The sequence below is a fragment of the Vulpes vulpes genome, chromosome 1, assembly GCF_048418805.1.
Source record: "Vulpes vulpes isolate BD-2025 chromosome 1, VulVul3, whole genome shotgun sequence".
NCBI lineage: Eukaryota > Metazoa > Chordata > Mammalia > Carnivora > Canidae > Vulpes > Vulpes vulpes.
In genome coordinates this window covers 143,897,203-143,920,955 of record NC_132780.1, presented here as the reverse complement: position 1 = coordinate 143,920,955, position 23,753 = coordinate 143,897,203, and the positions used below count along the sequence as shown (strand labels likewise).

At 43.6% G+C, this 23,753-nt stretch overlaps 1 protein-coding gene across 26 annotated transcripts in view; it reads left to right on the top strand.

Moving 5' to 3' along the window:
- Positions 1-23,753, top strand: part of ADGRF5 (adhesion G protein-coupled receptor F5) — a 103,317-nt gene that overhangs the window by 29,236 nt on the left and 50,328 nt on the right. For 18 of the 26 annotated variants that reach the window (XM_072733576.1, XM_072733550.1, XM_072733589.1 and 15 more), the window contains 2 exons: positions 17,131-17,256; positions 22,657-22,711. In XM_072733576.1, coding sequence (XP_072589677.1) covers positions 17,155-17,256; positions 22,657-22,711 — 157 coding nt within the window. In that variant the 5' untranslated portion in view covers positions 17,131-17,154. Of the gene's footprint in view, positions 1-1,008; positions 1,769-17,130; positions 17,257-22,656; positions 22,712-23,753 lie in introns of those variants that run through there. The other 8 variants (XM_025991028.2, XM_025991032.2, XM_025991034.2 and 5 more) reach the window with 6 other exon arrangements.

Below are 23,753 nucleotides of genomic sequence, written 5' to 3'. Positions count from 1 at the left end.
TTTTTTGTCAAAATTCTTCATTTTTGTCTTAAGCCTGAGTACCACTGGTAGTTGTCAGCATGCCTAAGGGTGATGTCTTTGAGCAGATGGGAAGGTGGGCAAAAAGGAGAGAAAGTTGGGGGTGGAACAGGAAAAGAGTATGAGCTTGTAGAATGAGAGCCCAGGTCCCCAGAGAGCTCCTCCTCTCTGTCAGGCTCACACTCGAGCCTGTGAACTCAGTGGTACCATTATCCACTATCACACAAAACCAAACCCAGTCTCTGTGGAGTCCTGTAATGTGTGAAAGGCCACAGAAATAGAAACCTGTGGGACTATCGTTTGAATCCCTACAGTTCGACACCAGAGTCCTTGGTGTGACATTACAAGGGTCTCTCTAAACACAGTTTGGAGACTACATGCATCAGACTCAAATTGGAGACTTAATTCACAATGCAGATTCCTGGGGTCCAGGCCTCGTTCACTAGCCTCTCTCCACAGGTCGCAGTGCAGAGTAGGAAATCAAACAACATTCCCCACACTCACGTATAAGAACAGGTGAATGGGCATCTATTACTTGTCATCTGTGTTCTGACCTTGGGCAAGTCACTGTTTCTCCATGGGTCTTGGTTTCCTAACTTCTAAAATGAGGATGGGGAGGTCACTTCCAGGTCAACACCTCTGATCATAATTTGTCTTTAAACCCATGACCTGGGGCACCTGGGTGGCTCAGCTGGTTAGGCATCTGCCTTCAGCTCAGGTCATTATCCCAGGGTTTGAGCACCGTGTCAGTCTCCCTGCTCAGCTGGGAGTCTGTTTCTCCCTCTCCCTCTGCCTGCTACTCCCCCTGTTTGTGTTCTCTCTCTGTCAAATAAATAAATTATTAAAAAAACAAAAACAAAAACAAAAACAAAACCCAATGACCTGAATGCAATCCACCAACTGGCCCTTTTCCATGCATCTTCTTATCTTTAAATATTAGTGCTGTTATCAAGATGGTATTTTAAGCATCACAGCATTTGTCACATAAATATCCATAGAGTTTTCCTGGAAATCTGAGAGAACCAGCTGTCCCCTTCATGTGGCAGATTGGAAGTACAGCTCTCTCTCTCTCTCTCTGAAGTCTAGGGCTAAGGCTAATGGCAGCTTTAGGTCTTTTCATACTCTAGGAATTGTTTTTTTTTAATTCTCTGACTTCCTGACACTGTGAGACACAAGGACTCATCAATAATTTTGTTTTCCTTCCACTCTGAAAACACAATCTAATTTAGAGAACATCGTTCAAAGGTTTAAACAAGGCATCCTACATCTTAGCTCTAACCCATTTGGGGGTTGCTTTAGTTTCATTTTTCTGATTTTTTCTTTGGTGAAAGCAAAGCCAGGACTAGGGGCATTGGCCAAACAAGTCTGGCCACTCGGTGGAGAGGTTTCTAGATAAGAAGGATCTGAAGGACTTCCCATGGGCGTAAGGGAAATCGCACACGCCATCCGGGGAAGAGGACCAGGAAATCACTTCTTGTTTTTCAAACAGCAGCGAGCCTCTCACGGATGGCGCTGTGAGGCTTGGAGGAGCACCACGGGCAGGGGAGGCGCGGGAGAGAGGGGAGGCCGAGCTGGGCACCCAGCTGCCAGTCCTGCCCGAGCCCTCACAATGAATCCTGCTTGGCTTTGCCTTCCTCGGGTGTAGGTTTCCTTGAAGACTGCGAGGCGAATGGCCTCATAGTGGAAACCTGGATGGTTTTAGTCGTCTGATCAGAGCAGAAGCCAGCCTGGGGACGGCGGTGCTGGACAGGTAACGCATATTCTCCTGCTGTTCTTCTCCTCCCTCTGTAGCAAGACCTCAGTGGCACCTCAGTCACTTCGACCATCCTTTTAAGACATCGTCCAGTTATTATCCTCTTTGCCTGGTCATCTTTTGTGTAGCTCTAACATGTATGTTGCCAGAGTAAAGCATATTTGGTCAAGAGCATTGTGCAGGCTGTTGGCCAAATTGATGAGACTGTGTTTAGGGAGATTGTGCATCATTCAACCAGCTGGCATCTTTTAAGGGTTTTCTCTATACTAAAGAGAGCTTTCCTTTTGTATTCTCTCTTTCTTTCTCTCTTTCTTTCTTTATCTCTTTGTTTGTTTGTTTCTTTCTTTCTTGGAATTTTCCCATCCCTGAGCCAGAAAATACTATAAAGACCAGAGAATTCATCAATGTTGCCATGAGTGTTTCCATGGCCAGGCAGCCATGTGGCAGTTGTGCTGACAAAGCAAGAGGCTACACCATGTTTAGTAGGAGCAGCACCGACTATTCTCTGAGCAACCAGGCAGTCCTCTGGACAAGGAGTGATCTCCGAAATGTTAAACTGTCACCTCTCCCCCATAACCCAGGGGAAAGGGTTTACAGTCAGTGCTGGGAAGGAAGTCAAGAAAAGTGCTGGCTTTAGGAACTGAGCAGACTTGTCTTGTGCATTCTAGAAGGAGGAAGGCTCTCTGATGTGTGGCTTGCCTACATGTTTTCTTAAGCTTTGTAGAAAGCCAGGTTGTGCCACTTCACTGGCACTCAGTTCTTCCTTTCATAAAGGGCTCATGGCTTTGGTCTTTCATGTCTGAACTGTACCAGTAGCACATGAAGATATTCCTACTGTACTAGAATATCTCTAACACCCTCCATTACCCACTCTTTTCTTCTCCTCTCCCCAATTATCCCATCAATAGTGTGCTGTGCATCGTACCAGTTATTTCTGTCTTCTCAGCTCTGAGGACAAGCCAAGGCACAGAGTACAATAAATTAGCATTGTCAGATTCATTTATTGATCTTTAACAGTACCTTCTCTCACCAAAATATAAAATGATACATAGGGGCAGGGGTGTGTGTGTGTGTGTGTGTATGTGAACAGCTTTTTTTTTTTTTTTTTGAACAGCTCTTTTAGCACTTAGAAAAGTCCAAGGCAGTTTTATTCATTTTTATCATTATTACTTTTGTGTTGATTTTAGCTTTGGCAAATAATATTAATAATAGCTTCCTACAGACTAAACTCTAGATTTTCCAACTGGAGGTCTGGCCTTCCCTCCTAATGGCCATCAAAAGCAACCTTGTTAGGAAAGGAAAGGAAAGGAAAGGAAAGGAAAGGAAAGGAAAGGAAAGGAAAGGAAAGGAAAGGAAAGGAAAAAGGAAAGGAAAGGAAAGGAGAACGAATTGGATAGATGGATGAATGGCTAGCGAGCTAGCTAGCTAGAAGCCAGTTAGATCAAGTGGTTGGTCCAGGGAAGATAGGATGAGAGTGGAAGAGATTCCCTTTTAATTCAATGGATAATAAATTTTTTAAACAGATAAGTTCAGTTTTTACCTCTTTCAGCCTTCTGTAAAAGAATGACCTTTTATTTTCTCCAGTATACAATGTTACAAGTAAAAAAGAAAAAATCGTTATGAACAAGTTGATATGGGTCATGGGGGGGCGTCTGGAAAGAAGTTGCAAATAAGCAATGTCAAATCCAAGAATAATCACGAGATACTTTCAGTTGTTATTTGGTATTTTCTTGTCCTGTCCAAGGTTTTGCTATCCCAATTAGAAGGCCACTTGGCCCTGCCAATTTTGGACATTCTATAGTGCTTCTTGAGCATCCTGTTAAATTTGCGTACCCGGATCCCTTTCCTGGGTGTGGCTAATCCATTTAATCACTTGACCATACTGCCTGGCGCTAGCCCCATGCAGAGACTGCCCCTTCTTTCACCCCATCACAGGGGAAGCAGATGTCCCATCTCGTTTTATGCAACACAAAAATGAAAGACTCAGACACCAAGTGGTTTGCCCAGCATCACACACTGGATCTTGGATCTTTTTGGGGCACAAGATAAGAAAAAAAACCCCAGGTCTCTGGCTTTCCAACCCCATTTTTGGGTAGTAATGTGAGGCTAGAAGGCTTGTGGAATAATTAACATGATTTGGAAGGGTTCTGTCCGCTTTGTAGCAACATGGATTCCCAGTTTTGCCAGGATCCTATAGATAGATCAAGCTATTGCCTGGACCAGATTTTAGCAGATTCCAACACCTGTTGTCCATTAGTATCACAAAGAAAGCAATGCCTAGACACATCTCTGGGGCAACTAAATCAGAATCTCTGGGCAAGAGGCATGTTTTCTGTTTGTGTGTGTGTGTGTGTGTGTGTGTGTGTGTGTGTGCGTGTGTGTGTTTTAATCTCCAAAGTGATTCTTTTATATAGCTAGGGTTGCAAACCACTGAGTCCTAACTGTAAGGGATAAAGTAGCTACATGGAGAAGCAGAAGAAAGCCCTGTTCATGTGCCAGAGAAGTTGGGGCTGGAAGTGCTAGCAGCTGTGAGCACACGAGCAACTTGTGTTAAGATTCTGGCTGCTGCTGCCTATGACAGGGACAGACCCATCTCACACCTACATGTGAGAATGCAGTTGTCCAGCTCCCGACAATGGCAATGCCACACTGCTGATTTCATGGCAGATATACTGGCTCACTGTTACTTGTGGATTTTACAAAACCAGATGAAATGTTCTAGGTAAACAGGATGTGCTCTTCTTGTGCCAAATGATTATGGTGGGTCATCCATTTTATTCAATGTCACTTTGACATGTGTGTCCCAATCCCCAGAAAAAAAGGATGACAAAGATACTAATTCTCCTTTTCAGGATAAGTTCTCCTTTTTCAGAAATGCTTATATTGAAATGTTAAAATTTTATGAAAGCATCATTGTTATCTGCTTTTCGGTTTAGATGGAAACATAACTCTTTTTCTGAAAACATGAAAGTATCCCAAACCTAAACATTCTTAGAAAAAATCATATCGATGTGCACATGAAGAAGAAAAAGAAGAAAAAAAAATGGGGGCCATGATAGTTCTACCAATACAGGATTTAAGGATGAAATGAACCAAGTGTTTGCAAAGTGCTTAGTCTATCAATAAAATAAAATTTAATCACTATTACAAAAATAAACAGTATTTTATAGCAATTAAGGAAATGAACTTGATCTGTAAGAATCAACACAGACAAATTTCAAAAACTGAACTGGAAAAAAACAGGTATGCAAAAAGATACATAAAGTAAATACCATTTGTGTAAAGTTTTAAAACAAGACAATGGTATAAGGAGCACATAGACATACACAAATAAAAGTAAAAGTATAAAACCAGAATGAAAATACTAAACTGCAACTTCAAGATATTACCTTCCCTCTAGGAAGGGAAGGAGAAAAACTGGGGTCAGGAAGGTACACAAAGGAGCCTTAACTATATCCGGACCATTTTACTTCTTAAAAACAAAATCTACGGCAAACATGTAAAATGTAGCATTTGTTAAATCAGAGGTGTAAGGATCACAGTATTCAGTTTTATTTTTTCTGTAAGTTACAAGTGTTTTTTACTTAAAGTTTTTAAAAGTCTATATTACAAGGAAATTCACCACCAACTGTAGCAGTTTATATGACCCACTGCTTTCTGGATTGAGATAGATGATAGATAGATAGATGATAGATAGATAGATAGATAGATAGATAGATAGATAGATAGATAGAAAATCAGGGGTGTTTTTAATCATAAAACATGCTCCAAGGGCCGTCCCCCTTCCCTGCCAACATCTCTCAATATAGTTCAAACTAGTTTTGCTCATCACTGTCATGTTTGTGTCGTGTATAGAGAACACTAGGAGGGGCTCTATCAGCTTATGTCAATGTTCCAATGTTCATGAGTAGGTATCGTAGGAAGGCTAGTTGACCAGAATATCTGCATGGGCTCTGGGAACGCTATTCCCAGAATTCACAAGTTATTTATCAACTCAGCATTTCAGCTCACATTGTATGATTCCAGTCGTGAAGTTTCAATAACTGAAATCTTACCTATTTCCTAAAAATCATCTCCAAACTGAAACCTTCAAAGGCACAGTTTGGTGGAAGCATCTGCTGGATAGATTTGCTAAGTGCTCTGGAATTACCAAGGCAGAGGATCTTTTCCTTTACTTAGCTTACACTCTTAACAGGAGGCAACGGAGAGGCATGGGGAATTTTAATAATAACTGGTAATACTTGATGAGTGTTTAGTATGTGCCATTATGCTCAGTGTTTTACAAAGGTGGTTAACTCAGGTAGTTGTTCCATGAACTATACATCAAATGCTATTATAGGAGCTAGTTTATTGATGTAGGGATTTACAGTTAAGTAAGTTGCCTGAGGCACACAAAGCCAGCAACTAGTATAGTCGGGACTCCAGCTCACCCAGCCTGACTTTGGAGTCATGCCTAATGACCATGCTATGCTGCAACAGTCACAATGCACTGTGAAAAGATCCACATGGCAGAGACATGCAGTGTAGACAGGAGAAAGATGCATCTCTGGAGGAGACGAGAAAAGAGGCAGTATGCTGTAAAGATTAAAGAGTTCAGACTTGGGCAACAGATTTAACTATTTTACTGTGTGACCTCAGGTGTGTTATTTAATTTACTCATGCCTCAGTTTCCTCATCTGTAAAATGGGGACCATGATAGTTCTTCCAATACAGGATTTAAGGATGAAATGAGCCAAGTGCTTGCAGAGTGCTTAGTCTAATGCCTGGCACGTAGCATGAGCTTGATAAATGATAGTAATTGTTGCTGTTACTAAGGGAATAGCAAGACCTGGAATGAGTAAAGCTCAGAAAGGAGGAATGGGACATTTCAGTTGCCAAGAATGGTTTGAGAAGAAGCTGATAGGTAGCAATCCATTTGACCAGTATTTATGGTTAATATTTAAGACACATTTAGCAAGAGGAGGCGCAATGAAAGCTTGTCAGCCTACTACATATGCGAGTGTGGTCGAAGAAAAATGCAGCAGAGCTGGGTTCACACTTAGGTTTCAGGGATCGTGCTCACCAGATGCAGTAGTCCAAATATTCCCTGGTCATTTGAAAATGAAGAATTTGAATGTGGGAGACAGCAATCTATGAAAAATAGTGTTCTAGGCAAATGAATCTGCTGATAGTGTGTTGGGGTTATTGATCAGGGTGGGGGAAAGAGTGAGAAGCCCATTCAGATTACTGCAACCATCCAGATGTGAGACGATCATGTCCGAACCAGGGTGGCAGCCAGGGGAAAGCAAGCAGCAGTGGAGGCAGTGACAGGACTTAGTGGCTGGTTGAATTGCTGCTCCCTCTCCTGTTCACTACCTGTTCAGGGGTGAGCCTGGGAAGCCTGACAGCGAGGCCAGCTATTGGCAAATCTGGAAAAAAATATGGGTCAGGAGATAGCAGTGGGAGAGAAGAATGACATTCAGTCTTAGAGGAGCTTAATTTTGACCCAGGTGCGTATAGTATGGTTGGGGAGACGCTCCTGATGTGTAGCAAAGAGATCAGGGTGGAAATAAAGTTTTGGGAACCTTCACATAGTATGATAACTACAATTATGGAAGTGGGCGAGCTCCCTAACAGAGAGTATGTCAAGGCGGGGAGTGAAAGGAGGACCCAGGACAGTTTTAGGCAAGTGCATGATGGGGCAGTTGTGGATGAGGAGGAGGACTCATAGGGGAGGGAGGAAAGGAGTAAAAACTGGAGTTATAAGACACCCAGGAGGAGGAGGGGCGGCATGAAGGAGGAGGTACTACGTGGCTTCATAAACCTAGAACCCATGACACTGGCAAATATCAAACTGTCTCAATTAAAGAACCTTGGAATGTTCCCAACTTCTCAGGGTACTGAATTTTGGGGAAAAAATAATACTTTTTTTTTCATTTTGAGTGGCATGCACACCTTATTCTTAAAGTTTGACAGAATTCCTAGAGGGAGAAAAGAAAATTTCAGAGAAATGAAGTCACTGGCCAAAGACAACACTGCCTTGTCTCAGGAGATGAAGGGAATAAAGGGCTCCTGAAAGCAGGAGACACAGAAGGCTAAGGTGGCCCTGCCAATTATTAAATTGTTGGAATATTTTAAACCATGTTGTAAATGGCAGCCTTGAGCCCCTGGAATGCTCAGAATGCCCCCCCTCCTCCGCCGCCCACCTCTATCTCAGCCTCCCAGCCCTGGAACCCTCCCACAGACCTCCCCACTATCCAGAATGACGGCCTCCAGGCCTCTGCTCCTGCACAAGAGCAGAGACTGCTCCGATTGGTCCATTCATATTATGATTAATACTCCAGTATTTTTTGGAACCTCACTTGATGAAGGTTAGAACCACAGAGCTGTAAGGTTTGGACCCATACCCAAGCCCTCTGATGCTCTATCCAGCAGCACTATAGCCAACCACAGGGCCACCCTCCATCACAACTGGCATGCACCCCCGGCATTGTTTTGCCAGGGTTTAGGGAAACCCCTCCACATGGTAAATGAAAGTAGCAAGATAGATGAGATAAGGGTAGAGTTAGGAACTTAATGTTTTCATAAAGATGGCAATCTCTTGCTTAAAGGTTAAAATCCTCCAGGGATTTGCAACAAGGAACGAAGGATAAAAGGTTATCAACGCTGCACACATGTGCAGTGTGTTTTGGAAAACTTGACTCCATTGTGTACAAACAAATGTTCTTCTGTAATCTGATCGTCCTGAGCCACCCTGACACAATGCTGCAGTAGGACCTTATTTCAAGGCAAAAGAAAATTAAATAGAAAAAATTTTCAAGGCAGTCCTTTAATTGGCATTGTGTTTCGTGTTCGTGTTTTTTTTTTTTTTTAAAGTGTTTTTTTTTTTTTAATTTTATTTATTTATGATAGACACACAGTGAGAGAGAGAAGCAGAGACACAGGCAGAGGGAGAAGCAGGCTCCATGCACCGGGAGCCCGACGTGGGATTCGATCCCGGGTCTCCAGGATCGCGCCCTGGGCCAAAGGCAGGCGCTAAACCGCTGCGCCACCCAGGGATCCCTCGTGTTCGTGTTAAATAAATATTTAGCTTCTAGTTCTGCATGTGCGAGAGATGAATCATCTCATTAAATAATGTCAGCAAAGATAAGTCTTATCACCTCTGCAGTTGAAAATACAGATCTGTGAGGGCAGACTCTTAAAGTTATACTTGAGGATTTTTAATCTGTATTTCTACAGTTTGGGAGGGAGTTTACTGATGATACCCTGTTGCCGCATGGAGATGAGCAAAGAGTAATAATCCCAGCAAAATTTGCAATGGAAGTCCTTCCTCCTGAAATGTGTTATTACCATTTGGCATCTACAATCAAAAGGATCTGCTTTGAATTATTCTCCAGTAGTAGAATGATGTAATGTATGCTTATATTATTTCCAGTCTCTCGCCTACTATATATTTTTTAAGATTTTATTTATTCATGAGAGACACAGAGAGAGGCAGAGACATAGGCAGAGGGAGAAGCAGGCTCCCTGCAGAGAACCCGATGTGGAACTCAATCCCAGGAGCCCAGGATCATGACCTGAGCCCAAGGCAGACATTCAACAACTGAGCCACCCAGGCGTCCCTCTCGCCTACTATTTTGATCAGAAGTACATGTTTAAAAATAGCTGTGTGAACATGTAATCTGTGTCCTAGAACATGCAAAGCAGGGAATAGGGAGACAGGCCAGTGGCTTTCTAAACTTGTCTAGTTAGCCAGTCACAGGCCAAGCGTTAGTAAGAGGCATGGCTTCCCTTGATACAGTTCTCGTATGCAATAGAATTAGTTCCTTTCTTAAAAAGAAAGTCACACATGTAACATCACTACTATGTGTGACAGTACAGCCAAGCAGGTTACATATGGGAAAAATCTCCCCTGTCTCTTCCCAAATGTCTTGGCTCAATCATCTTCTTTGATAGGACCTCTGGTTGTTGGAACTCTGTGGGCCTCAGTCCTAGAATGTCATCTCTACTGTCTCTACTGTCTTCCTAATCAATCTCACCACTCCTATGGTTGCAAGTACCCTGCCTGCCCCGGTGCCTACTCACCTCAGCAGCCCTCCCACATCCAGCCCCTGGTTCCTTTTGGTATTCTAGGCATTCTGGCCCATTTGCCAATCCTTGAATGTTCCATGCATTTTTCTACCTCAGGACCTTTGTACGTGATCTTCTTTCTGCCTGGAACCCTCATGTTCCTCTCCCTCTGAACTCTCTTTTGTTTTCAGTTAATTGCAACTCACACTTCAGATTTCAGTTCAATTAAGCACTTCATCCAGGAAACCTTCCACAGATCCCCAGAACTAGGTCATGTCCCTCTGTTAATTAGACTTTACTAGACAGTTCAGCACGGTGGCTCAAAGGTTGGGCTCTGAAGTTAGATTTCTCTGATTCACATTCTGGCTCTGGCAGTTACTAGCTGTGCGACTTGGGGCAAAATATTTAACCATTCTGCGGCTCAATCTACTTGATACCATGCTGTTCATTAAATATCATACTAAAACCCCTGCACTGGAATTGCTGTGAGGATTAGAAGATTTAAACAGTAAATGCTCAGCTCGGTGCCTGGCACATAGTAAGTGCTCAATAACAGAGTAGTGTTCTGATTATTCTCCTTGGTCACGCTTTCACAGTCATAGTGAAACAATGAATTGTGTACCTGATTCTTCAGTGATGCTCATCTATGCCATTAGACTCTAAGCTCCATGCAGACAGGGACCATTCCTTGGTTTCCTGTCTCTTTCCCTGCACCTAGCAGAGCACCTGGCACTTAGCAGGATTTAATCAACGCTTGTGCAGTGAATGAATACAGAAATGGATACATGGTAAGGGAATAAATAGAATTGCTCCATAATATACTTAGAACAATAAATATAACACAAGGAGGAAGGTTAAGGGCCTAGATTAAGTGGGTGGCAGAGGAAGTAGAGACTATTTATAGCTGGACAGATCAACAGACTCCAGCCTGGAGGCCACCTTTTGTCTTGTCATTGAAGGATGGATAGAATTTGAATATGTGGTGATTATCCGGAGTCCCAGGAGCAGGGAAAGATGGAGATTACCAAATCAAGTAAATGGCAGGATTATTTTGGTTTTGCCAAGCATTGAAAATAGTTTGACGGTAATAACTGCCTCTCCCCACTGCCAAGATTAATTCTCAAAGATTTTTTTTTGCATCTTTAGTTTTGCATGAACACTGGAAAATCTCTTACACCATTTTCAATTATGAAAAATCAACCACCTTGATTTGAAATGCTGAAATGCTGAAAAATCAACCATCTTGAAAATCTAATCGATGCTTATTAAAGATGCTTGCTCTGGAATATAAAATCCCAGCCATGGAAGGCCTGGAGTATCAAAGAAAACAATTGCTTCTATTCTAAAAGCAATGAGGATCTGAACAGGGAATACTGTGTGAGAAGGCACTTCCAGAAAATTAATCTCGTATCCATGTAGACAGAAGCCATTGTAGTGATGCCAGTGAGAGGCAATGAAGACCTGAACCATATAGTAAGTCAGAGGTGGGTGGAATAAATATAAGAGAGAGTTATGGTTAGGCTCAGAAGGCAAAGTGAGGTTACCTTGCCTTTGAAATAAACATGAGAATTTTTAGGCTCTTTGAACATTCATGGGACTTCAGAGGCCAACTCCCATACTGAGTGAAGTCAACTCTCTGCCTTTGCTGATAACACAGTTGAGACCCTGAAAGATAAAGGGACTTGCCCCAAATCACACAAGTGGTTAGTGGCAGAGTGAGGCTAGAACTCATAGTCCCAGTTGCCTGATCGAGTGTCCATACAGAGAAAGTTTCCCATTTATTCCTGTCAATATTCCACCAGAAGGCCTTGTAACCCAAATGGTACATCTCCCCCAAAGGAATTGACTGCTTAGCTTATAATTTTGTCACTACTGTGTGTCAGCTTTGGGGCCTTTGTGAGTTACTCCTTCTTCTAACTTTCCATTCCTACCTCTGAAAAGTAGAGAACATTGAATGGTACCACAGGATCATCAAGGGGGTTAAATGACATGATCCTTGGAAAAAGCTTAGCATTGTATACCTGGAACACAGACTGGGTGGTTTCACAGTTTAGAGAAATCTATTTTGTCACAGTTCTACAGGTGAGAATCAGAGATCAACATATCAGCAGGGGTGATTTCTTCAGAGGTCTCTCTCTTGGGCTGGTAGATGGTCATCTTCCTCTGGAATTTTTGCATGGTCCTTCTTCAGCATCTGTTTGAGTCCTAATCTCCTTTTTCTAGAAGGCCACTGATCATACTAGATGAGGGCCCATGGTAATGACCTCATTTTAACTTAATTACCTGTTTAAAAACTGTGTCTTCAAATAAGGTCACATTCTGAGGAACTGGGGTTAGACTTCAAGGTATCAATTTTGGAGGGACACAACTCGACCCATAACAAATTCCAGCGATGACCAGGCCCTTTTGTGCTTTGTGGGCACGATCTCTAATGCCTGCAGCAAATGCTGCAGGGTTGGTGCTGTGATCCTTGTCATTCATATCAGCAAACTGAGGCTTGGTGGGGTGAAATGTCTCACCTGTGGTTACTGAGTGGTGGAGCTGGAATCAGAACACAAGCCTGTTCTGCTAAAGCTGGTGCTCTTTCCACTCTAGTCTACTACAGGAATGAGGGAATCACCTGAGCTCTACTGCCACCAAATTCTCTTTCCAAGCCACAGCAAAAATAGCTCTGCCATCTTTGGTGCCAGTAATTATTTGGGAGAACAATGCCCTCCTGAGGACCATGGCCAAGCCTACGTCACAGTGGTTGGGCAAGTTGTTCAAGGGAACTTCCACGGAGGGCTCAGGGGATGGCTAAACCTCACCCTTGGGCTCCTTTTGTTCCCTCTGCTTATGCTGTTCTTCTTTACCTGAGGTTCTCTTTTCTATCTCCATTTCATGTTAAAGCATCACCCATCCTTCAGAGTCTGGCCACTCCCAAATTCACCCTGCTTTGCCCCCATCCTCAGTTTCAGGCTGGCTTATCACTTGCACACTGCAGCTCACTTGGGGGTGGATCTGGCTCTGTTAGTTACTAGCTGTGTGTCCTGAGCAAAGTCTGCAACCTCTCAGGGCCTTCATTTCCTCATCTATGAATTAGGATAAAAATACCCACCACACAGTATCATTGTGAGAAGCAAACTAAGTGAGCTAACATATTTACTGCACTCGGCACTGTGCTTGGTACATAGTAGACATTCAGTACATAGTGGTTTTTACTTTGACGTTTTTCAATCTGTTTGGTGCCTTCCCAATGAAACTGAGAGCTTCCTGGGGGCAAGGACCATGACTCATGTCAATTTGTGTTGGCAGAGCACAATTTGGGGGCTGCAGAAAACACTGTATTTGTCAGCACATAAGTGTGCAATGTATTTGATACTAGATAAGACATAAAATACAATCTCAAGTAACAGACTTGTCTATTGGATTGTATCAAAAACGATTGGGTAGGGGGTGCCTGAGTTTGATTTTGGCTCAGGGCATGATCTCAGGGTTGTGAGATCGAGCCCCGTGTTGGGCTCCATGCTGAGCATTGAGCCTGGTTAACATTCTCTCCCTCTCCCCCTGCCCCCCCCTCAAAAAAACAAACAAGCTATGAGGTGGAACACTTCAGAGCCCACACTTCCATTAATCCATTCATTCATTCACCATTGACTGATTGCTTCCTAAATGCATCCCCTTGAGCTTCGGGTTCTACATAATTTCTTTAGCAGAGAAAGCTATAGACCAGTGTACCAGAGTGCAGTGCAGGGGAATGTGGAAAGAGCAATGATTGTTGAACATACAGATCTGCAGACCTCAAACCTCCCTATGCATCAGAAACAGCTCAGATGGATGCAGAATATTGACTCCCAACCCCCAGAAGTTCTAATTCAATTGGCCTATGGTGATTTTAAAACAAGCAAATTTATAAGCAAATGAAAAAAAAAAAAAAAAGAAACTCCTCAGCTGATGGTTCTGATGTACAGCCAGGGATAAGAACCACTGAAGGAGATGATGCACAAACACTCCAGGGAAATTTTTCTCTAGGCAATGCTAAGGGGAGGGACAGTGTGCTGGGCTAGGGTAGGGAGTAGAGCCCTGGGCTGGAGGCAGGAGGACGCACCAGTTGAGAGACAGAGCAAGTCACATTGTCACCCCGCCTTCCTCTTCCTCAAGAGGATCCAGAAGAGTATCCAGGGGAGGGTCCTGGGGGAGAGGGGCTAAGGAAACCAGAGAGCATAAAAAGGCAGAGCTGTGTAGAGCTTAGGAAATTAATCCTTTCCAGAATGAACCTCACTGTTGCCCTACTCAGATGGAGCTGGCAATCACAACTTGATGATGACATTGGGGGATCAGACCTCACAGATGTGGCTATTTTGTGACCATGCTTCTAACCTTGCAAAGGCACCCAAGCCCACTTGCTTCCCCTCTACCCCAAAGTCTGGGCAGGTCCGGGCTGATGAAGGCTTTCCAGGAAAGCAGTTGATTTTTAAGCACTGGTGGTTCCTAAGATGTGGGAGAACAGGTCCTTGGTCCGTTTCAGGTCGGTCTCGCAGTGGCAGTTCCTGACACATAATCACTCCTCAAGACAACATCATTATGGGACTGCTTGAAGGAAGCCAGACCCCCATCCTGCAAATAAATGCAGTGCTGCTGGGAATCCTGAGGACTTATTCCTGGCATATGATGTCAGCACGCTTGACTTCCCTCTCCTCGTCTTCTAACTTCACAGACAGGAAAATAGGGCCAGAGAAGATCCGGAAGTGGCCCATCACCCCAGGGTTTGTGCTGAGTATGAGATCATATTTCCCAGCTTTTTCTAAGACACAGCCAGCTCATTCATGTTGCTGAGTTTTAATAGAGAGTATCCAGGATTTAGGACTTAAAAAGAGAAAGAAATTGAGAACGACAGGAAATAATTTTCTTTCCTCTCTGCCTGTTTGTCTCTGTGCTTCTTGGCTATTGTTGGCCATTTCATCCAGGAATGTAGAGTGCATATGAACTTCTAGGGGATTTGCAATCAAAGGGACTCTACTGAATATATAGTGCCTTGATTCTGGGGTTCTACTCCCTGCCTTTAATTGGGTGAATTTAGATTTTTTTTTCACCATTAGCCAAGTTAAACTGCCTCCACTGGCTTCCTCACAGCTGTGAGCCAGAGGGTTAATGAAAGATTATTGATATAGGTAAAGGAATTTTGTCTTCAGGTATCCAACAAAATGTAGGAACACTGAAAGAATTGATCTTCAGCTGGTATCTTGGCCAGGCCCAAACCAAACTGGTTGTCAAATATTTTTAATATTACCTTTCTGTCAACAAGGTGGCATTCTTCTGTCAAGTGGAGAACCCAACCTTCGCCCTAACTGTACAAGAGATGACTATGTACCTGTCCCCATTCTCCTGCCTCCAGAGAAAGTTCCCTTCCCCACAGCAGGGTCCCTTCTACACCACTATTGACTTGTGAGTTTGTTGTCACTAAATAGGTCAACGAAGAGAAGAGTGTTAATTTAATCAAGAACTGTCCCTAGGGAGGCTGGGGAAAGATGGGGCCACTGGGTAGTACTGGCCAGTGGCCTATACAAAAGGGCCAGATATGACCATTTGAGGATATTATAATTCTTACTAATTCTGACCACAAGGCCAACAGTGGGAAATGGTGGAAAGGATATGGAGTCAGCTCTAGACCCTCTAACACCTGGGTTCCTTCCTGGCTGTCACTTGTCAAAGGAAGTTCATTAACCATTCAGCTACTATGTCTCATCCTCTTGACTAACTGCCTCTATCTGGAACCAGGTAGTAGAGTGCACTAAGGTGGGCCTGAACAGGTTAAATTGCCCCCTTTGTACTCAATTTGTCCCAGGAGCAGTTGTTATCACCAGGCTCAGTCTGCTTAGTGCTCACAAAAGCCTGTTCCCTTTGAACAAAGAACTGGTTGCTATGATTGCCCTACAGCAGATGCATCTGGTTGAGATATCTATTCTCGTAACCTAAATTGCAAAGCGTTTTCTGAAAGTCATTGAGTTGCAGAATTTTAAAAATGTATTTGATTGCCAGATCTGCAAATTGGGTCAGTTTTCCAGGGCCTTATGCTTCTCTCTTTTCCACTGGGGAAGAGGAAAAGGAGGCAGCCGGCAGCTGGTGATTGAAACAGAATTCTCCCTGGCATGTAAGTCTTGGCTACCATCTGTGCATTATCCTGGCCACAGTCCCTGGCTCACCCCGCACTGCCTGGGCCAAGGCCTGCCCTTCCTGATGGCCGCCCTCTGGACTCCACTAATGACCAGCCTGCACCCCTTTGGCTCTTCATGGCTTTAATCATCTAAGTCTCAGGAGAGTCTGTGAGGACTCTTAGATTAGAGGAGGTATAACTATCCTCATTTCATAGGTGGGGAGTATCGGACTCAGTGAAGATAAGTGACTTACCCAAGGATACACAGTTAACGGTGATCTTGGATCTTAATCTCTATCTTTTGGCCTCTTGATGTAGTGCTCTTTTTCACAAAAATACATGGACATAAAAAAGTGAGGAAAGGAATATGTACAAAGTGGTTTGTCTGGGTCCCCAGACCCTTGAGGGTTGGGATGATGCAATCTGATACTTGACTTTTTAAATGCAGCAATGATTAATCCAGCCACCAAAAACTTCACCTTAATGGCCAGCATTATAAAGACATAGGTATCAGAAATCACCAGCATCTTATCAGTGCATTAGATGGGACATATTATATGAATATTCTATGTTATGCACCATAGTTCTATAAAAGACTGTAAAATACAACCTATATTTTTATGACTAAGTCCAGGAGTTTTCATACTAATGAGTCATAGTCCATCAATATGCATCAGGAGGTCAATTTAATGGGTTGCTACCAAAATTAAAAGGAAAGATAGGGCAAGATAGGTTAAGATTGAATTGAAAATATGAGTGCGTTGTATGTAGCAAAGGTAGGTATTGTACTCTGGATCCTTTTGTTCATTTATTATGTGTACTGGATCACGATGTTTGAAGTATTTCTTGCTCTGTAGCTTTTCCTCTTTTTCCTGCGTTGTACCCTCCCCTCTTTCTCCTTTCTCTTTCATTCTGTCTCTCCTTCTCCATGTATATATAGGAAAGGTACCCAAACATCTGCTATCTTTGTCCTCTGTACAGGGCCTTTCCCAACCCTTATCCTTCCTGACCATATTGTCAGCCTCCGGCCTGGAGGAGAGAATATTCTCTAAAGTTGATATTTTGATGCTCCCTCTGTCCTCCTCCTTTTGCCGTGTGACCTTCTAAACAGGGTTTACTGGTTCTATGTTTGATAAACAAATTCTTCTGTCTCTAAACTGTCATATTTACATTTCAGGCAAAGCAACTCAATCCTAAAGAAATGAAATCCCCAAGGAGAACCACATTGTGCTTCATGCTTATTGTGATTTATTTTTCCCAAGCTACATTGAACTTGAATTTAGAATCTATTGTTCATCCTTTGGTGAGTACACCCATGTCTGCTATATTTTTCCTTGTCAGATTTTTCTGATTTCCTGGGAATGTCAGAGACGGAAATTGCTTTAGAAATTTTTTTAGGGCCTTTGAGAAAATGTTGCAAATGTGGGGGTGGAGTAGTGAACATAAATGGATGTCAGTGTGTCTACTTTGCTATAACTTACCATACTCTGGCATCAGTGGTGGTCGAGGGAACATCCTTCAGCCTCTTTCCTTAACTAAATGGCAGCTTGTTCAAATAAATAGGAGAGAAATATTATACTTCCTGTGAATTTGCAGGGTCAGTGTGGAGCTCTAGTTACTCAGATCTGTAGCGGGAAAGCCCAAGCATGAGATGATCTGAGCAGTGGGGTCAGCTGTACCTCTGCTCCAGAGTTTCCTAACATTCATGGCCATAGCTTTGCCCTCCTGCTATTCCAGCTTGGTCCTCACTGTAGTGGCCCTAACAAAGCTCCTCCATCCATCTGGGGGGCGCATAAGCTTGTCAGGGGATATGTCAGTGACTTTCCAAGGCTGCTGATAGAGTTCACACTCCATCTCCCAGAAACTCCCACCACCCCAAAGGGTCCCACTTTTGCTCTCTACATCTGCCTTTGAAATATGGTATCTTCATACAACCCAAAGGCATAAGATACCCCTCACTGGAGAGATGAACTTGAACCCACCTCATCAGCTTATACTGCCCTAAGCTGCCACTCAGTTCCCTTCTACTATCTTATTTTAAAAAATATTTTCTTTAAATTCAATTTGCCAACATCATCTATCATTTTAAATGCAACTTGTGATGATGAGCTTTTAAAAATTATTGTGGTAAACATGCATACAATTTACGGTCTCAACCATTTTTAAGTGTATAGTTTGTTAGTGTTAAATAGAGCCACATTACCATGCAACCAGGCTGCAGGACTTTTCACTTTGTGAAACTGAAAATCTATACCTATTCAACAACAGCTTCCCATCCTCACCTTCCCCCAGCTCCTAGCAACCGCTACTTTACTTTCTATGACCTCAACTACTTTAAGTACCTCATGTAAGTGGAATCCTAAAGTATTTGCCTTTACGTGACTAACCTACTTCACTTAGCATAATGCCCTAAAAATTTACCTCTGTTGTAATAGGCGTGCGAATTTCCTTCCTTTCTTAAGTTCAAATAATGATCCATTGTACGCACATCCCACATTTTGTTTATCATGTATCCATTCATGGATGCTTGGGTTGCTTTCATTTCTAGGCTATTCTGGATAACATGGCTATGAGCATGCATGGGTGCAAATATGAGGGGATGGGCTTTAAAAGTGCAATAATGGAGCCTCTCAAACTTCAGTGTTTGCCTTAACCCATCTGCACACCTTACTAAGATACAGATTTCAGCTTAGGAAGTCTGGGGTGGGGCCTAGATGTGGCATTTCTGACAAATCACCCTTGTTCCTGCTCCAGTGACTGCATTTTGAAGAGCAAGGATGTAGACTCTCAACCTCAACCTCATGGCTGAATCTGAATCCTAGCTCTGGTTAGCTTTGGAAATTTCAAGTTTCTTCATCTCCTTGAACCTGTCTCCTCTACATAATATGAGAATAAATAGTATCTCCTTCACTGGTTTATCGTGAGGATTAGAAAGTCTCATGCATGGACATGTATGTCCTTGGCACAGTGGCTAGTGTACGGCAAGCCCTTCAGGTTTGTTGGTTATTTGTCCTACACTAGAACAAATAAACCCAGATTAGTATGCCTTTGTGAGGAGACATTCTGATCGTTGCTGAGACTATTGATCTAACCAGAAGCAAAGTTGTTAAATCGGGGATTCCAGGTCAAGAAAAAAAGAGGACTGAGTGACAGTACCTTGGTGAGGATGAGTGAGGTTTGGCGACCTCTGCGGGCCTTTGGTGATTACCTTGTTTGTCATCCTTTTCCCTGGGATTATGTTTTCTGCCCATAACACGCCACCTCTCAATCCTGATTGTTCACGTCCTCTTTAGGCCATCTCTTCCCTCCATACACAATTATTTGAAAGTCATCATGCCCAAAAGGTGGGGCATTTCCTGGAATTGGTGACCTTGTGTCTTCTGGCTGAGACTTGGCCATCAGGAAATCCTCTTTGGACAGAGATGGCCATTGTCCTCAGCTGCTCATCTGGGTACCTCTACATGGACGAGCAGAGGGAGACCTCCTGGAGGTTCTGTTTTCTTGTCTGAAATAACTATTTCATCTGGCAAGATCCATGCTCCCCTGCGAGTTCTCCTCAGCACCCAACGTTTGAGAGAAAAGTTAAGTGCCAGAGTCACAAAGGTCCCTGAACTGGGGTCACATGAGAACTAAGGAGGGCAAGGATAGCCCTTAGTGACCCCAGGCTGGCTGCAAAACACAGACACACACCGCTGCCAAAACTCTACAAGCATCTGGTATGCCTCAGAACATTACTTCCCATAATGTAAGAAACTGAGTCTTAGGATGAGTGAATGACTTTTCCAACTGCAAAGAAGAGGAGGTGGTGGGATTCAGTGCTGGGTGGGACTGTAGCATTTGCCTTGTTGAAATCCAGGCCCCATGTCCTGGCAAACCCTTTCTTTGTACCTCCTCAAAGTTGGGAGGGCCAAGGATATTCACCACCACCACCACCACCACCACTACCACCACCACCACCACCACCACCAGGGGGCTCCCCTGAGACTGTATTTGCTTTCAGTGTCTTTCCTCCATTTGTCCCAATGATTGCCCAGCTTAAAATAAAAAGTAGGTAATTCTCACAAGAAATTGTGTATCCTCAATGGACAACAGAAGTAGTAGATGACAGAGCTGCAGGGCAGCACTTTGCAGTTATGTCCCCTGACACTTCCGGATATCACCATCAGGATGCAGAAAGTAGTTAAAAAGTAGTGTTTCTCAAAAAAGATGGCCTCATGTTAAAAAGGCAGATTTTGTCCCCATATCCCGGCCCTGCTAAATTGGATTGGGAGAGCTGAGGAAAGTGATCTTTATGGTCACAGATGGAAATCCCATGTACGAGGGAAATGACTGCACTTTGATTTTTAACCTTAATTCTTTAGTCCTTCTGGAGAATGGAGAAAATGAAATCTAGACCTTGGAGAGCTTCCCAACAGTGACCGCCAGTAGTCACCTTTTCCTAAGCTGAGTCCCCAATCACAGCCCATGAAGAGTGGACCAAGAACACTTTCTGGTGGTTCCTCCCTCCCTGCCCTCAGGCCCCAGGGAGGATGGAGGCAGGAAAGCAGCAGAAGACCCTTGCCTTCTGCCTAGGCACAGAGCCAAAGCCAGCTGACTCCAGGGGAAGCTGGACAAGAACCATTTCTATGCGTTAACTTTGCTCCTTTTTGGTTCTCATGCATTTAAGTGGGGCTAAAATAGGCCCACTGCAAATAAAATAGCAACTGGGCTTCTGAAATTCCAATTTCCATGCATCATTCCTCTCTTTGTTACTTCAAGAACATTTATGAACACCAGGTACACACCCCCTCTACAGATCCTCATGGATGTTAATACTGTCATCAAAAAGAAGGAGGGCATAGGAGGAGGCAACAGAGAGAGAGAAAGGGTGCTGAGTAAGAGACTGGGTCACTGAGGCCAACCACAGTTTCCTGGGGTATCTCCTGATAAGATCACTTAGTTGCCTGTATGGACAAATGCAGGCTCCAGAGTCAGGCTGGCTGAGTTTGAGTCCTGGGTCTGCCCTTAAAGGCTGCATGAGCTTAGGCAAGTCCTTTGACCTCTTTGTAACTGTGCTTTCTCATAAGTGACATGTGGGTAATAATAGTATCGATGCCTTAGATGGTCATGAGGATTAAATACCAAAGCACACATCAAGTACGTAGCAATACCTGGCACAAGGGTGTTGGATACATCTCAGGAATTATTTTTTTTAATATCGTTCTGATGAGAGATAACTAGAAAATAACGGTAGACACCACAGATGGTAGAAGGAGCTCTGTCTTGGGTGGTATTCATAGGTATGTGGAGTTCATGGTAAAGGACACAGCCCAGAAGGTAGGGCTATCTGGCTCTTCTATTGAGCCTTGAAGGGAGTTTGGATTGGAAAGCACATCCTAGTAGGGATGAGCTAGGGAACCCAGGTCAGGTCAAGGTGTGGTTACCAGCTGCAGAATTGGCAATGATCCCAACAGCAAAGCCAATCAAAGTTAGTTCTTTATTTTATTTTATTTTTAAAGATTTATTTATTTATTCAGAGAGAGAGAGAGAGAGAGAGGCAGAGACACAGGCAGAGGGAGAAGCAGGCTCCACACAGGAAGCCCAACGTGGGACTCGATCCCAGGTCTCCAGGATCACACCCTGGGCTGAAGGCGGCACTAAACCACTGAGCCACCAGGGCTGCCCTCAAAGTTAGTTCTTAAATAAAGAAGCTGCATGATTCCAGGAGAAGAGCTTTATAGAGTTGAAGTAAATGGCAGTGTGTAGACAAAGGGGTTCCTGTGAATGGTGCCCCTAGAACAGTGTGATGTCTGGTCCCCAAATAGCACTTACCATGTCACCACACTATTCTCAGTGCTTTACGCTTGTTAATCATTTGACCCTTATGTCAACCTCATGAGGTAGGCTGTTTTTATCCCTATATTATAGATGACTCCTGAAACACAGAGAGGTTAAATAACTTGCCCAAGGTCACACAGTCATTTTATAGCAGAGCTAGGATTTGACTCAATGTCCGCAGATTCCTTGCTCTTAACTATTATACTATACAATACAATTCAACTGTATTAGGGGCTATGTGTCACATGGCTGTTCATTTAATTCTTATAATAGTTCTACAACGCCAGTAATATTATTGTTCCATTTTACCGAAAAGAAAACTTTGGCTCAGCAAGAAGTTCCTCAAGATCACACAGCTAGTAAGTGGCACAGCCTTGTACCCAGGGAGTGTGACTCTAGAGCCAGCTCTCCCAGACCCTGCCACAGGAAGTGACATCCAGGAGAAAAAGGACCAAAGGAGGATAAAATGATTTCTCAGCATGAATCATCTAAACAGTCCTAATACAGCAGGAAGATTGGGGTAGGGACAGGCTGAGCGCTGAGGAGAGGTCGTGAGACTTGTCTAAGAGGTCGCTGGAATGACTCAGCCTAAGGGAGAGAGCACAAATGAAGATCACCATAATTTATATTTCTTGACCTGACTCAAACTGCAGAAACTTGCAGAAACTCAAATCTGGTGATTTGTTCCGCTCCTGGGTCTAAAGGGTGATCTATAAAAAGTGAACAACAGCTCACATTAAAGAGTACCTGCCATCCACAGGGCACAAGATGCTCACTGGGACCCGCGGCCCTAAGCTCCGCTCCTTTGGGGGGCATGTGAGCAGAAAGCTATGGAGAAAAGACATCTCTACCACTAACTGACAGGTTTCCTAAAATGTCCTTTCAGATTCTCCATGAACATGAACTAACAGAGAAGGAGCCACTAAGGGAAAAACGAGCAGGTATGTAAACTCTTTGCTGAGCAGTCTTTTCTAGCTAGTCTGATCACATGACATTTGCTATAACTTTTCAAACCCTGTGATCCACATAATCTAGTCTCCAAGCCCATCAGGTTTAATTTCCAGCAGTAATTATGAAGGGAACTCCATTCCCTATCTCCCTACTGACATTAAATGGATCTTAGCAACATGTTATAAGCTCCTCACTTCCTCCCTCACTGCTCTCCTAAGATCCTGAAGAGTCTGTTCCCAAGGGCTCTCTCCTTAGTTCCCTACTTCCTCATGGTAACCTCTGAAGAGCACCTATCTGATTCCATTATTTCCCTGCATAAAATATCTCATGGGCTCCCAACTGCCTTGGAGAGAAAATCCAATCACCTGTTCAAGTCTTATCAGACCCCATGTGCTTTTCCCCCTTGTTCTTCGGTTTTCTTTCACATGGTCGCTGTCCCACCTGCCACCCCACTTTGTGGTCTGGAGGACTCCAACCTAAGTCTCCACTCACGTGGGCCCCTGCCATGTCAGGCTTTCCATTGATTCTCCAGACAGGGAGGGGCTGCTTCACTGTGTTCCCATTGCTCTTGTTACATCCCCATAGCACAAGATTTGTCCCAATGCACTGCAATGATTTTACTTCCTGTTTGTCATCCCCAGGAGACATGAGTTCTTCTGAGCCCTCTTTATCTCTATAGCCTGGCATTGAGCCCAGCTTTTTAGTAAATGAGTTAACAGATGAAGAGAGTGTATGTCCCTGTCACAGAAACCCCTTTGTGAGTTGAGGATACGTGCCTATCGCTAAAAGCCCGCTGCCTTAGTGTCTGTACTTACTGTGGAGAAGATAGAACTTCTTAACATTGAGGATTATGATTGAATCATGTCCAGATGTGCTGTGGCTTGGTCTTTTCAGTCTTGGGTTCTAAAAGAGTCAAGAAGCTGACCCTAAGAGAGTCAAGAAGAGTCAAGGTGAGCAGGCTTTCCCTGAGGCCAGAGTAAAGGTGTGTCTGTTAGAGCTTCTTCCAGAGCAGCATCCCGATCCAACTTTGCC